Here is a 14,785-nt window from a genome sequence, read left to right as displayed (position 1 = left end):
AACCAAGAACAGCCATCACACAGATAAATGACTGCTTAGAATTGGGGTATCTCCTTATTGCACCCCAAAGCTATCTGGGGCTGATGCCCACTGTCAGCAGCATAGAAGAGCGCAGTGTGTGCTGGGGTCTCCAGAGTCAGTGGTGCAGGCTGGCCTGCAGCCCTTTGCCTGTCTAGTGACGTCTGTTTCTCCTCTTTGCAGTCACCAGTGCCAACTCAAGGAGCCCAGCCAGCCGCTGCAGTTGCCCAGCGAGGGCTCCATGGAGGACGAGGAGCTTCCTGCCCAGAGATATGAGAGAGATTTAGTCCAGAAGCTCAAAGTTCTTAGACATGAACTCTCTCTTCAGCAGCCCCAAGCTGGTCATTGTCGAATAGAAGTTTCCAGAGAAGAAATATTTGAGGTAAAGGATTAAATCTTGATAAGTCGTGCAGCCCCATGGAGAAACAAGCAGGGAGGTTTGTGTTAGATCATCTATCTGCTCCCACATCTCTCTGGATCTGCTCTCGGCTTCATATTTGAAGAATTGGGTCACTGATTTGTTCCTGTTAGTTTTTATTGTAGCTAGATGTGGGAGTACATGCTTTTCATCCCACTGCTAGGGAGGCAGAGGCAAGGGGATCTCTGTGAGTTTGAGGCCAATCTGGTCTAGAGTGAGTTTCAGGGCAGCCAATGCTATACAGTGAGATCCATTCTCAAAAAAGATTTTCTTGTTCTGGATATTCATTATACAAGGTACTGTCACACGGACATTTTCACTCCTCTCCGTGCCTCTTTCCCAGCCCCCACCCTCCACTTTCTTGCCCGCCCATAGTCCTCTTGTTCTCCTAAACACTTTCGCAGATAGGTATATGACTTTATGTATCTGTAAAATTTGGGACTCTTTTATATGAGAGAAAATGTGGTATTTGTCTAAGACAGGCTTAGTTTATGCACTGTCTCTATCTCCAGTTGCTTGCGCTTCTCTGCAGACAGCATAACTTCATTCTATAGAGGAAACAATCCGGTGTCTGTGCACACCATGTGGTGTTTATCCATTCCTGTTGCTGGACTCCTAGGTTGTTCTGTAGCTTAGCTGTTGAGGATGAGCATTGATGACTTATTGTGTAATCCTCGAGTTAAGTCTCTGGAACACATGCGTGCCACACTGTAGATCTAGTTGTGGTTCGCTGAGAAACCTCCAGCCTGACTTCCATGGTGCCCTAACTAGTGTGCACACCCATCGGCTGTGTGTCCATATTCCCAAGAACATCTACTTGTTTTCTTAATGTCTACCATTCTGACGGTTGAAATGAGCTCCCCGTGTAGTTTGAGTTCTTTGTACAGTGCATATATGAATCCTCCGAGATTAGTGTAGCTAGCAAAGATTTTTCCCACTGAGAGATCAGTTTTATTGTTTAGTGAGATGCAGAGTTTTAGGGACGTTTCTGTTTCTGACAAGTCTAAGTGCTCAGTGGTTTCGGGGTGAGAACGGAGCTGTGCAGAGCCTGGTTGCTGTGCGCTGGGACCTGACCCTGAGCACGTGCGGGTCACTTCTCATCCTGGTGCTCTCCTCAGACCCACTTGTCCCTTCCGGAGTGTCAGTGGAGGGACTTCCTTCTCAGAGACAACAGGGGCCATTTGGGCTGGACTTGTCTCTGGGAATAGGAAGGAAAGTGGTTCTGCCTCTTGCCAGTTCCTGGCAGTCAAAATTGCTACTTGGTTAGGGACTTTTTACACACACAAAATAATGTGGGTTATGAGGTGAAACCTTAGCTTTGTTTGGGCTTCACCCTGCCCACCTGTGTGGAGATGCTTGGCAGAAATTACCACCTGAAGCAGTTTTCCAGTTTGGAAATTTGGTGAGAACCTATCTCAAAATGCAAAAGTGAGAAAGGACTGGGGATGTTGTTCAGCAGTAGAGCACCTGCCTAGAATCCCCCAGTGAGGGGCTGGGGTGTGGCTCAGTGGTAGAGCACCTGCCTAGAATCCCCCAGTGAGTGGCTGGGTGTGGCTCAGTTGCAGACTTGTCTAGTATTTTGCAGTACCCTGGATTCCATCCCCAGTACCCCTCAAATTTTTCTGAACCTGTGGCTTTGATGCATAGGAGTCGTATCGCCAGATCATGAAGATGCGTCCGAAAGACCTAAAAAAGCGCCTGATGGTGAAGTTCCGAGGGGAGGAAGGCTTGGACTACGGTGGAGTGGCACGGTGAGCTGCTAGTTTATCCCCTTTCCCACCTGAGTCTTAGGTCGTGGTAGCTGAATTTCAGGAAAGCTGTTTACCCTTCACTTCTCGAGTGCTACAGTGGAGTGTGGCCTGCTCCACTGTGCCAGCCCCACGGGACACTCAAGCCTCTTCCTGCTGACTTGAGCCGCTGATGTCACCACTTAGAAAAGCCATGATTGTCACTTTTTCGGGATTACACTTTGAAGCACACTTCGTTAGCTCATGTGTCTGAACACAGAGCTCCAAGGGCCACTCCTGAACTTAACATGGAGGCAGCCTGGCTTGTCTCATTGCAGCATGGGGAAAGGCGCGGGCAAATTGTCCTTGTATCAAGGACATTTTATATGCTGGCATTCTGGGTTGGAATAGCTATAGTAAATTTAGAAAGAATAATGAGAAGTCTCTTCCTGCCCAGCCCCTTTTCACTTTTGAGACGAGGTTTCTTCCGAGAAGCACCTGGTATCATCCTGGTGCTCAGGGTCAGCCGCTCCTCCTGATAGAGGGATGTGGTCACAGACATGGACTCTGGGCAGTAAGGGGAAGGCTTAACTTCTCTCTACTGTTGGGCTGCCTTTAGTTTTCCATGTCTGCCACTCGAGCTCCTCTGAAACGCATTTTCTCTTAAAGACTTCACTTTATGTGTAGCTGTTTTGCCTGCATGTGTGTCTAAGCACCATGGCATGCTGTGCCCACAGAGGCCAGGAGAGAGCATCAGATTCCCCTGGGACTGGAGTGGTTGTGAGCTGCCATGGGAACTGGGAATCAAACCCAAGTGCTCTGCCAAGAGCTGTCTGTGCTCTTAACTGCTGAGCCATCTCTCCAGCCCCTCCACTCTTAAATTACAGAATACTGTTTAGTTCTTTAGAATTTAATTGTCTGTGGATTCTGTTTTTTCTCTTCCCTCCCTGTTCCTCTTTCCTTCTCATGTCCCTATCCCAGAATTCAATACATAGAACAGCCTGAGCCTAAGATAATCCTCCTGCCTCAGCCTCTTGAGTGCTGGAATTAGAGGTGTGAACCACCACACCTGGCTTCTTTTTAAAACAAGGCCTGTCTTCCTTGTGCCCATAAACTTGAAAATCCCCACAACAGCCATTTCCTTAGAAACCTGGTCCCTCTGTGGCTCTCCAGCCTGAGTGTCACTTGGGTTGCCTCAGCATTGTGACCCCAGCCACTCCTTTCCTGGCTCCGCCCTTGTGGAGTAGTTGTGTGACGTACTTTTTCTTTCGTGTGTCCCCAGCAGTAGCTCCTCTTGGTGAGAAACGTTGATGTTCTAGAATGGACCAGTGAATACCTGCTGTGCACAGGAGTCTCTTTCCCCATAGCTCCTCTTGTCCCCGTGCTTCTCCTCTTCTGCAGGGTTTCCTTACCTTGTCTTCCAGTGCGTAAAGGCGGCGGGGTTGGGGTGGTTTCTAAGTGAGTGTATCACACACCAGCTTATTGAATTCTGTTGTAATAAAGTATAAAATGAAGAATTAAGTCCTATCACCAGAGCCCTTCCATCTCCACCTGTGTGTTCTGTAGGACTTGCATTTATGCACTAGCCGCCAGACCGGGGGACTCTACAGTGACCTGGGCTCTTGGCGCGGCTGCACACGGCAGAATGTTCTCAGTCCCCACTCTCCTGTACTCTGAACCGGAAGAGGGAAGAAGTGCTTAGGGACCAAGGAGGGGCCCATGGTCCTCAGAGGATGTGTAGCAGGCAGCTCCACCACAGCCTTGATCGGTTTCCAGTGGAAGTGGTTGTTGTGTTTGGCTGCTTTGGGTTTATGATTTTTTTTTTTTTGGTGTAAATTGATCCAAGCATTAAAGGAATTTAGAAAATAAGTTAACCAATGTATTCCCACCAGATTTCCAAAACTCTTGGTATCTTCTGATGTTTTAGGTTCATGTAGGTTTTTAATATTATACCAGTGATGACCAGGCGCGGAGATGGCTCAGTCTGTAAAGCGCTTGCCCTGAAGGCAGGAGGACCTGAGTTCAAGCCTCGGAACCCACACAAAAGTCCAGCACAGTGGCTTGTGGGGCTGGGGCAGTGGAGACAGGAGGACCCCGGGGCTCACTGGCCAGCTCGCCTCACAAAACAAGCTGGAGAGGACCTCTGAGGTCAACCTCTGCCCTTCACGTGAACATATCCACACAAACATGTTCACACGGTTAATTTAAAAGTTGAAAATGGTCCGTGCTTATGGTCTCAAGGGCAGAGTTGTCCCTACAGCTTGGACTGTTCCCTCTGTGAAACTCTTTACTATAGAATGCTTAGAAACTTGGAAACCAGAAGTGAAGAGCTAGCTCAGCAGTTAAGAAAACACCCTGTTCCTGCAGTGGGCCTGACTTGGTTCCCAGCACCTGGTCTCCTTGGGCTCTGCATGGATCCATGTCGCATACGTTGACTGCCTTAGAAAAAGTCGGAAACGGATACACGTGAACTGTGCTGTCTTTGTTCGCAGGGAGTGGCTGTATTTGCTGTGTCATGAAATGTTGAATCCGTATTATGGGCTCTTCCAGTACTCCACAGACGACATCTACACACTGCAAATCAACCCGGACTCTTCCGTAAACCCCGTGAGTGCTCGGCAGGAGACTTAGGAATCCAGCTGGAGTTTGTGAGGCATACCCGGTTTCCACCAGCACTTGGTGACTTAGAGAGGATGCTGAGGAGAATTCAGGGCAAGGGGGGGAGCACTGGCTGGCAGAACCTGATTCCAACCTGGAGTTCTGCCAAGTTGAGATCAAGGACCTGCTGTCTGTAGGGGAGGGATGTGGCTCCGAGCTGTTCTGTGCACAGCATGTTACCCTTTGGGGGCACTCTGGTTTAGTGAGGGACTGTTTTTGTGTTTGATATCGTCGTAACAGCTAGGTTACAAAGTCCATACATACTCTGATCAAAATTGTGAAAGTTCCATAATTAGGTCTTTAGGCCACAGATGTGAACATTCAGCTTGTTGTAGGTACAAGAGACCCATCTGGGGGTGGGCATAAGACCATGGAGGACTCCTGTGGGACCACACCCAGTGTCACAAGGCTACAGAGTTGAAATTGGGGACTAACTCAACTAGAGAATTCAAATACAAATAAACCTATGGTTTGGAAGATGGTTCATCCACACAAGCATGAAGCCCCGAGTCAGACTGCAAAATGCAAAACCCAGCCAATTATGGTCTGGTGGTGGTGGTGCACACCTTTAATCCCAGCATTCGGGAGGCAGAGGCAGATGGATCTCTGTGAGTTTGAGGCCAGTCTGGTCGACAGAGCTAGTTCCAGGACAGACAAGGCTCTGTAAAGAGACCTACAAGGCCAAACCAAAAAAAACCCCACAGGCGTTGTAGGTCTCTTTACAGAGCCTTGTCTGGGGCGGTGGAGGTGGAGATGGGTGACCCTGGAGCTTGCTGACTGGCCAGGCTGATCTGTAAGGTCCAGGTTCGATGAGAGATCCTGGCTCGAAGAACCGTGGACAGCACCTTAGGAATGAAGGTGATCTTGAGCTTCGACGCTGACATGTATGTGTACCTATACACACACACACACACACACACACACACACACACACACACGGAATAAACCTTCAACCAGCCCGGAAGTTAAGTTTGACAAGTTTTCTGAGGTGATTTTAATTTGGAGCCGGAAGGAGAAACATGAACCTTCGAAACCAGAACCACTCTGGTTGAGGAAGAGATACAGCCTTCTCAACTGTAGAGAAGTCTCCACATCTTCATTTTGTACCAGACTGAGTTCTCAGGAAGAGACAGCAGACCCGCCCCCCTTCTCCCCTTCACAGTGTTAGGGCTAGGATAGAATGGTACACACCTGCCATCTCAGTACTCTGGAGGCTGAGGAAGGAGGATTGCCAGTACCAATCCTACCCAAGTTAAAAGCAAGTCCCCAAACAAAAGATGCCCTGTGGACTTGTAGCTAAATGTCAGCCTTATCCTGTCTGGCCACAGGCGGGTGACGAACAGCTGAGTATATTCCAGAGTCCCCGGAAGCCTGCAGGAAGCCTGCAGCCATGCCAGCAGCATCTTTCTAATGACTTGCTGTTCTCTGGTGCCCCCTATAGGACCATCTGTCTTACTTCCACTTTGTGGGTCGCATCATGGGTCTGGCCGTGTTCCATGGACACTACATAAATGGGGGCTTCACAGTTCCGTTCTACAAGCAGCTCCTGGGAAAACCCATCCAGCTGTCGGATCTGGAGTCTGTGGACCCAGAACTGCACAAGAGCTTGGTGTGGATTCTGTAAGTGTTACCATCCTGCCCCAGAGCTCCTGATGTGTTTGTGTGTGTGCACATGCTTTGGGGGGAAGAGATGTGAAACTAAAGAGAGTAACAAAACTTAAATATTGCAGCAGCAAACACTGGATTGCAAACACAGATTAACAAAACAGAGGTGATAGAATTTCTTAACTGACTTACATTCTTAACAATGCTTAGCAGGTCTCTTCACAAGTTGGTTTGTTTTCTTATTTATTAAGGTTTGATTCCAAATGCCAGTAATCTTCTTGATGTGTGTGGTGGGGGGTACAAGCGAGCATCTCCAGTTTTTCAGGCGATCTGTAGAAGGCAAGAGAAAGAATCAAAACAAAATTAATATTAGTTACTTTTGCTTTAGAGTTTATCAAGATTCTTTGCTGGGTGGGAGAAACAGGATGAACTATAGTCTGGTTGTCCCTGTGGAAGAGCAAGGCCCTGACGGGTCCCAGAAGCTGCCGTGTGGAGTCTAGCCTGGGACCCTCTTTCTGGCTTCACTTGTTCTACTGTGCGGGGAGCGCGCGCGGGGGTGGGGGTGTGTTCCCGTGGGGAATCTGTTGATCTGATTGTCAACATAAAAAGTCAGCCTGACATTTCAAGTGCTTTTGTGGGAATGGATGCCTTTGAAAGAGCGCCCTGAGAAGAGAAACGCCTTATTTTCCTGGCTTGAGTCCTTTTGACTCCACTGCCTCCTCACAGGCTTCCTCCTCCCAGACTCAGTTCCCAGAGCAATGAGGCCTCATGTCCCATTCCCATGGTGTCATAGGATGAGAGTGGCTCCCCTCCCCCAATGAGAATCAGAAAAGACAGGAACAAAACCTGTGTTTGCCAGCTGTTTGGCACATTCCACACAGCCTCCTAGAACTCTCTGGCATAGGGCTCATCAGCCTTTGCCTGTGTCCACAGAGAGAATGACATCACGCCGGTGCTGGACCATACCTTCTGCGTGGAGCACAATGCTTTTGGGCGGATCCTTCAGCACGAACTGAAACCCAATGGCAGAAACGTGCCTGTCACTGAGGAGAACAAAAAGGAATATGTCCGGTAATATGCAGGGCTGGCTTCACTGGTGGCCCGGGGTGAGCAGAAGGTGCTGTCAGGATCACCCACAATAGAGACTCCATGTGACAGCTCAGCTCTGGGTGGAGAGGTGGCCAGCCAGGGTCAGCAGATGCCAGCATGTCCAAGGAGTCCACTGCGGCATCCCAGTTCCAGCCTGAGGGACAGTTCCATGCACGGCAATTCAGAACTATGCACATGTGTCGTACGGCCATGGGCCGTGTAGGCCGCTGAAATCCTAGCCCTTCTGGCATAGCTCATTATGCTCCCTTGCCTTTTTAGTAGAAAACCAGAATGTCAGAGCCGCTTCATTTGTTACTGATAGGAAGGCTGGGTGTGGTGTGTAATTCCAGCACTTGGGTGGGAGGCTGGTACAGGAGCAGGTCCAGGTCATTCTGGGCTACATAGTGAGTTCACTCCCAGCCTGGCTGGCCTACACAGACCCCTTCTCCAGGGCATGGGGTGGGGTGGGGAGGACAAAAGAGCCAGGTGGGATGGGATAGACCTTAACTCTGGCACTCAAAAGCTAGAAGTCAGTAGGAGTTCCAGGCCAGTGAGTTTAAGGCCAGCATGGCAGCCTTGTCTCAAAACGGTAACATAAGAGGCTGGGCTTGCTCTTCTAGAGGACCAGCACCCCTGTGGTGGCTCGTAGCTGCCTGCAACCAATTTGAGGGAATCCAGCACCTTCTTCCTGTCTCTGCGTGCATACCACGATCAAATATGATGCAGATATGCAGGGGAAATATGCTTATGTTTAAAATAATAACAGTAAAGATAAGACCAGACAGGCAGAGAGCCACCAGGGAGGGCGGGAGCAGGCAGGCACCCGCTCAGCAGGTTCTACAGTAACCTCCCATATATGCTGGCACAGCTCTGCCAGCCACTGTGGGACAGTGTTTTCCTGGCCTCACCCCAATCACTTCCAACATGTGGCTTTCCTTTCAGGTTGTATGTAAACTGGAGGTTTATGAGAGGAATTGAAGCCCAGTTCCTAGCACTTCAGAAAGGGTTTAATGAACTCATTCCCCAACACCTACTGAAGCCCTTTGACCAGAAGGAACTAGAGGTAAGTGAGACCACTGGCAACCCTGTGCAGTGGGCTTGCTGTTGGGAGACCAAGGGCCTCTGAACTGTCTTGTCACACAATGGGTGGTGTCTGTCCCCTTGGCAACTGAACCCAGGTGTCTGTGTCTTGGATTTTTGGGATTTCTAGCCTTTCCCTTGCACCCGGACTCCCTGAGGCCAGGTCTCTGCTTTCCATTCTGGCTATTAATAGACTAAGAACATGCCATTGTTGTGGACTTGGACAGTGACTCATTCATCCCTTGCCAGCTCTGACTGCCTGGTGCCAAGTGGCCTAAGCCTTCCAGATTGTTCTCAAAGCCATTTGCCCACTGTGGGCTGTGAGCTTTTAGTGGCGCATCTCTGAGGCAGTGGGTGTAGAGCATGCTCCATGTCCCCTCATCTGCACATGGCCTGTCGAGTTCCCACCCTGTCTGCTCTTCCCTGGTCCAGAGCAAGCTCAGCCCCGAGGTTCTGGGGTTTCAGCCCACTGGGAGCTGCACTGCCAGTGCTTCTTGAGTATGACTGGGGCAGGGCCAGCGATTTAACCTCCAGCCTGATGCCCTTCCCCAGCTGATAATAGGCGGGCTGGATAAGATAGACCTGAATGACTGGAAGTCGAACACGCGCCTGAAGCATTGTGTGGCCGACAGCAACATCGTCCGATGGTTCTGGCAGGCAGTGGAGACCTTTGATGAGGAGAGGAGGGCCAGACTCCTGCAGTTCGTGACAGGATCCACGCGAGTGCCTCTCCAAGGCTTCAAGGCTCTGCAAGGTGACTGACGTGGAGTCAGGGCCATTCCCTGAGGTGTTTAGCGGCTGTGCTCTGTCTAGGCTGCAAGAGTTGAAATGTGGACCGTCCCAGTAGAGAATGTCGGTGGTCAGTGTTCTCGTAACAAATACTTAGCACTGGGTGCCTGGCAGGTGTAGGGTCACACTGGGGCCCCTTTGGGCCCATGGGTCCCGTGGTCTCTAAAAATCCAGGAGCAACAGGGGCTACTGATAGCCTCTGGTGTCCACAACCCAAGGAGGGTACCCCCTTACACCGACCTGTGGGGGTTCGTGGAGGACTTGTATTGCTACAAGTGTGGAGTCCTCCCCGACCTTTTTCCATAGTGATGCAGGATTGCAGGAACCCAGACTCACCTCCACTTTGTCCTGCTAAGCTGGCCTTGCTGCTCCTCCCCATACCAAGTGGGTGGGTGGAGTCGGGTTTGCTGTCCCTTGCACACCAGACTAACTAAGACACAGTAAGGACACGGGATTTATTCTCTGCCTACTAAGGAAAAAACAGTTGTTTTGTCTTTGTGGGGGTCCAGATTTTTGTAAGCCCTCACACCTTCTCTCCTTACCTCCAACTTCTCCACAGCAGGGCTGCCCACCAAATATTCCCATTCAGAAGAATCTCTCCTATCACAAGGGTCTTACTAATATTATCCAAGACCAGTCAGGGGCGTGGGTGTGAGCCAGGGATGGGACATAGTCTCCATCCAGTCCTGGAGTGACTGGTCCCACGGAAGGGAGGAATGAATGCCCCTTAGAGCAAGGCATTCAACTGGAGGCACACAGGCCAGGTGCTGAGTGGCTAGGACCTAGGTTCACTGCTCCAACCCGGTTGGCCACACTGCCTTTATTGTAACTTTCCTCAGCACTGCCGGACTTTGCCCTGCTGAGGGGAGTGTGTGACACATCTATCCGCACGGTGCACACTAATGGCGTTGGTTCACCTCAGCAGCAGGTGGCTGAGGAAAGCCACAGCATCCACGAAGACTAGCGGGGAAGGGCAGTGGCTGGTGCTTTCTGTCAAGTGGTGTGGAAACAAAGCCGTCTGTACCTCAGCTGCCCCCTTAAAAGGTTCTCTAGGTCCTTGGAGTTCAGGAATGAGTCACACTGCCACAGGGCCTCCTGGTGAGGCCCTCCCAGGCTTTGTCTGTGAAGTACATTAACTAGAATGTTGTCTTGTAAGGTTCTACAGGCGCGGCAGGGCCCCGACTCTTCACCATCCACTTGATAGACGCCAACACAGACAACTTACCCAAGGCTCATACCTGGTAAGCTTGGCCACTGTGGGGTCATGTCACCTTCAGTAGAGCCTCAGGTCACACCCTAGCCTAGTCAAGTGAGACAGAGAGTTGAGTCAGCAAGAGCAGTTAAAGCCCCTGAGTGCAGCCTCAAGGTTCGTGGATGACCCTTGGTTGTGTGCACGCATGTACTCGCACATGCTCATATGCATGCGTGTGCATGTACCCATCAGAATGGCAGTCACCGTCTGATGTGGAGCACATTTTCCTTCTCAGAACCTTACTGAAAATATTCTCTGTGGTGGGTGAGTTACTTGGTAGTTTAAGAAAACTGTCTCAGAATCCTCACCTCCCCTTCAGGACACTAGTTCTCAAGGTCGTGGGGTCGCCACATGACAGGAACAAAAGTTCATGAGCCTGTGACCCAGTGATGAGGTTTGGAGCAAGAGATATACATCTGTCCCCACTTTCGTTCACATCTGCAAGATGGCCAGATGATACATCCATTCCCAGGACCATGCAGGACACCATGCCTGCCTCAGCATGGTACGGCCTGTGCTCCTACAGAATGAGTGTGTGGCTCATTTTGTAGAAGGATAACACCTCTAATTTAGACGAAAACCTGAAAGAACAGTGCACCCTTCACCCGTTTCTAGCACATTCCCGGCTGCTCTCTGCCCAGGACTTACTGGCCACTGCTTTTTCTGTCTAGTGAATTACTGTGAGACAGCAGATGCGTCTCTGCACAAATACTGAATGAGTTTTCCCCTGGAAATCTTAAGTGGGAAGGTCGGTATCCATGTCATCTTTCTAGAATTTAGCATTCTTTTGCTTTTGAGACCCATCATGCTCTTGTTCGGGACTGGCTGTCCTGCAGTAGGAGACCTGATGGTCACCAGTGTAGCTTGCCAGCCAGGGTTCTTCCCAGTGTAGAGAACTCACACCCAGAGACAAAACAGTGGAAAAAACAAACTTGTGGTGAAAACTGAATGAAGCATGTTGTGTTCAGAACTTCATAGGGTTCTTCCCAGCCAGAGATAGGACACCAAATTCTCCACCCCCCCCCCCCCCCCAGCAGTGACTCTGGCTCCTTTGTCCTTTTCCAGCTTTAACCGGATTGACATCCCACCCTATGAGTCCTATGAGAAGCTCTACGAGAAGCTGCTGACAGCAGTGGAGGAGACCTGTGGCTTTGCCGTGGAGTGAAGAGTAGCCAGTGGCAGCCGAGTCACCCACAACCACCAGACCCAAAGCATATGGTGTCTGCACGCCTCCCGCATGGCGGGCTGAGGCCTGAGATTCCAGAAACCCGAGGGAAAAGGCTCGTCTCCCTCCTCTGGGGAGGGCAGGCCAGGGGACTTTCATAGGTGGCTCCCACCCATTTATCCCTCCTTTATTATAGTTCGCCCACCCTTCCATCACCCATCCAATAAAACGCAGCCAGGTTTCCCCCTCAGCCTCCTTGGCATGGTGGGCATGGCCAGGGCCAAGCTGGGCCCCGAGGGCTTGCATGGTCTCTGTACCGGCTCTCCCTCTCAGTGTAGCCTCAAGGCCCTTTTCAAGTTCAGCAGCTGCCCATAGCTTACCAAGCTCAAATTCCAGACGGTCCGGCTAGCAGCCTGTTCCAGAGAGCAGGTGGATTTCTAAGCAGGAAATAACTGCACAGTGCATGCGTGCTGGAATTCCACCAAAGCAGGAAGCTCGAGGCAGAATGTATTTCCCCTTTGAGAGGTAGAGGGATTGGAGCAGCCTTCACAGGAGGCCCAGGGATTTCTTTTCAAGGTATCCTGGCTGAACAGATGGCTTTGCACAGGGGAAACATCTTTAAAAGTTCTTTCTGCTGTGTTCTCTACCCAGTTTGAAATTCTCACGTCATGGAACTAATCAAAGAATGACCAAAACCAGGCTCAGATCCACCTGAGTCCAGCTCGACTCCTGTGCCAGGAGGCTCCTGACTGTCGTGAAATGTTAATGGACTTTTATATGGGGATTGCCAAGAGCTAAACTAACAGGACAGTTTTGTCACCACAGCCACTGGATGGGACAGCAGGAGAGGCTGCTGACCTGGGGCCTCCTGATGCAGCTCCTCAGAGTTGGTGCTATGCACAAAGCAGGGTGTGGTGGAGCCTGTGGTGACAGGGAGGGGGCTTTACCTCCCTACATGGCCCTCTTCCCCGGTGGCAATGGTGATGCTAACAGTTCTACTCAATTTGCTTGCTCAGTCTTCGTCTTCTGACGAGCAAGGCCAAAGCCAGCCTAATGCCATGTCTCTAACACCACTTCCAGTTTGCACAAGTGTTTAGAAGCAGTGACTGTCCCGAGAGGCTGGATTCAGCAGCTGAACTCTGGGGGAAGGCAGGGCAGCAGCCCATCTTCCACGTGTGGTTTTGCCATTTTTGTTTGTGGTGGGGGCGAGAACAGGGTAATTCATTAGCAAGACATTTCATTGGTACCGGGGTTCAAGTTCAGCCATGAGTTCAAGTTTTGTGTGGGATGATGAAGAAGGTCCTGTCGGGCCACTGACTTTTGTCTTCTTTTCATTGCTCACCCTCAGGCTAGGGATGGGGAAGTGTCTTCCCTTCTGTTCCCGCTGCTCCTGTCCAGCTTGCTCCAGAAGCAGTTCCTGAGTTACTGGGGAAGGCTGGATTCATAGGTCATACACACCCTATCTCAAGAGGTTTGCCCAGCTTGGTGGCCACGGGTACTGCAGAGCGTGAGCCAGCCACACGCTGAGTGTCAAGGTTTAGGGACGGAAAGGATGCTTGGCAGACCTCACTGCACAAAAACTGAGTCCATCCCACCATCCAGGCCAGACTGGGGCCTTACCAGTTTCTCAATTTTCTGCCTTGCCCCCCAGTAGGGCTTCTGTATTTCATCTACCTTAATGCTCCTGAGGGTGTTCTAAAACCTGGCTCCCTCAAGACTAGGAAGTATGAGGATGCCTGTGCCCTAAGGCGCAGCCAGGCCCCACAGCGTGACTCTGGAGACGGGAAGCCCTGCGTGGTGCTGTGGCACTGTGCCAGTCTGCAGTGTTGGAGGAGACAGGGTCCTGTGCTGCCGGAATGTCGAGTTGGGAGTGACGTGGGACAAGCCTTAGGAGTCCCATGTCACGTGTGCGTTGAGGATCCAGAGGTTGGCCCCTCGGGCTGACTGTGGTAGGCACACATACCACCCAGTAAGGCTTCTAAGTCTTTCTCCTTAATTGCCTGGGTTCCCTTCATTGCCAGTTCTGAGTGTCCCAGCCTCCCCCAGGTGTCCGTTGGTACCACTGCACTTCCTTGTCTGTCTACCATGGTTAGGTCCTTCGGAAGCTCCTCACAGGACACCGCGTGGCCGGCTGACCCACGGCAAAGCTCCTGGTTGCTCTGCTTTGGGTCTGGATGAAGCCCTTTCATGTAAGATCTCGATTGTCACCCTTCCTGGTGGCCCCAGACGATCCACCGTTGCCACGTCACCCAGATGCTTCAGGAGCCCGGCTCTCCAGGCTCCCCTCACCAGCGGCCAGCAGCCAACTCAGGGACGCAGCAAACACCACTCTGCTCCGCAGTGCTTCAGAGGAAGCAGCAGGCTGCAGCAATGGGGTGGCAGCGGGTTCCAATCTCTTGCTTTCTGTTTGGAGAATCTGCCACAAATGGGATGCTGACCCCTACACTGGCTTGGCCACATGGTCAAGTTCAGCCTAGGTGGCCCCTGGACTGACCCTCGGCAGAGAAAACACCCCACCCTCCTGCAGCCAGGTGGGGGCCACATGGCAGCCTTCTGAAACAGTGTGGGTTTTTCAAATGTGTTTATAATGTATCCTAATTTATTTTGTAAGGTCCTGTTGGAAGTGCTGCTGCTACCCTAGTTGCTCTCCCAGTTTTTATTGCCCATTTCCTTGTGACAGTTGTACACTAATGTTCTGTTTTATGTCAGAATCGAAAGTATTTAAAGAAATGCTAGTTCTATTTAATGCAGTTGTGGAACCAGCTGGAAACACAAAACGTTGACTGTAGAGCAGGCTGGACCCAGGAGGTCAGGTTCATTTTGTTACATATGCAATAAACTCACAACTTTACTTTTTTTTTTGGCATCTGTTACTTTGATGTGGTAACAAGATTCTGATGTTACTTAGTTTCATCAGCAATGAAGTCCAGCCTCCAAGGAAAAGAGGTAAAGCTAAAATTTTTCGGGGGGGGGGGGGGGGGGGG

The 14,785-nt window shown here is 50.8% G+C and overlaps 1 protein-coding gene across 2 annotated transcripts in view; it reads left to right on the top strand.

Annotated features, from left to right (window-relative positions):
- Smurf1 (SMAD specific E3 ubiquitin protein ligase 1) overlaps positions 1 to 14,657 on the top strand; it is a 95,027-nt gene extending 80,370 nt beyond the window's left edge. Inside the window, exons 10-18 of one of the 2 annotated variants that reach the window (XM_050124386.1) lie at positions 202 to 400; positions 2,084 to 2,187; positions 4,656 to 4,770; positions 6,263 to 6,441; positions 7,360 to 7,497; positions 8,458 to 8,578; positions 9,148 to 9,349; positions 10,541 to 10,625; positions 11,702 to 14,657. In XM_050124386.1, coding sequence (XP_049980343.1) covers positions 202 to 400; positions 2,084 to 2,187; positions 4,656 to 4,770; positions 6,263 to 6,441; positions 7,360 to 7,497; positions 8,458 to 8,578; positions 9,148 to 9,349; positions 10,541 to 10,625; positions 11,702 to 11,801 — 1,243 coding nt within the window. In that variant the 3' untranslated portion in view covers positions 11,802 to 14,657. The remainder of the gene's footprint in view (positions 1 to 201; positions 401 to 2,083; positions 2,188 to 4,655; positions 4,771 to 6,262; positions 6,442 to 7,359; positions 7,498 to 8,457; positions 8,579 to 9,147; positions 9,350 to 10,540; positions 10,626 to 11,701) is intronic. The other variant, XM_050124385.1, reaches the window with a different exon arrangement.
- The last annotated feature ends 128 nt before the right edge of the window (positions 14,658 to 14,785 follow it).

The sequence above is a fragment of the Alexandromys fortis genome, unplaced genomic scaffold (genome assembly GCF_014885135.2).
Source record: "Alexandromys fortis isolate MF-2015 unplaced genomic scaffold, M_Fortis_MF-2015_v1.1 scaffold_227, whole genome shotgun sequence".
NCBI lineage: Eukaryota > Metazoa > Chordata > Mammalia > Rodentia > Cricetidae > Alexandromys > Alexandromys fortis.
This window is presented reverse-complemented; position numbering and strand designations above follow the sequence as displayed.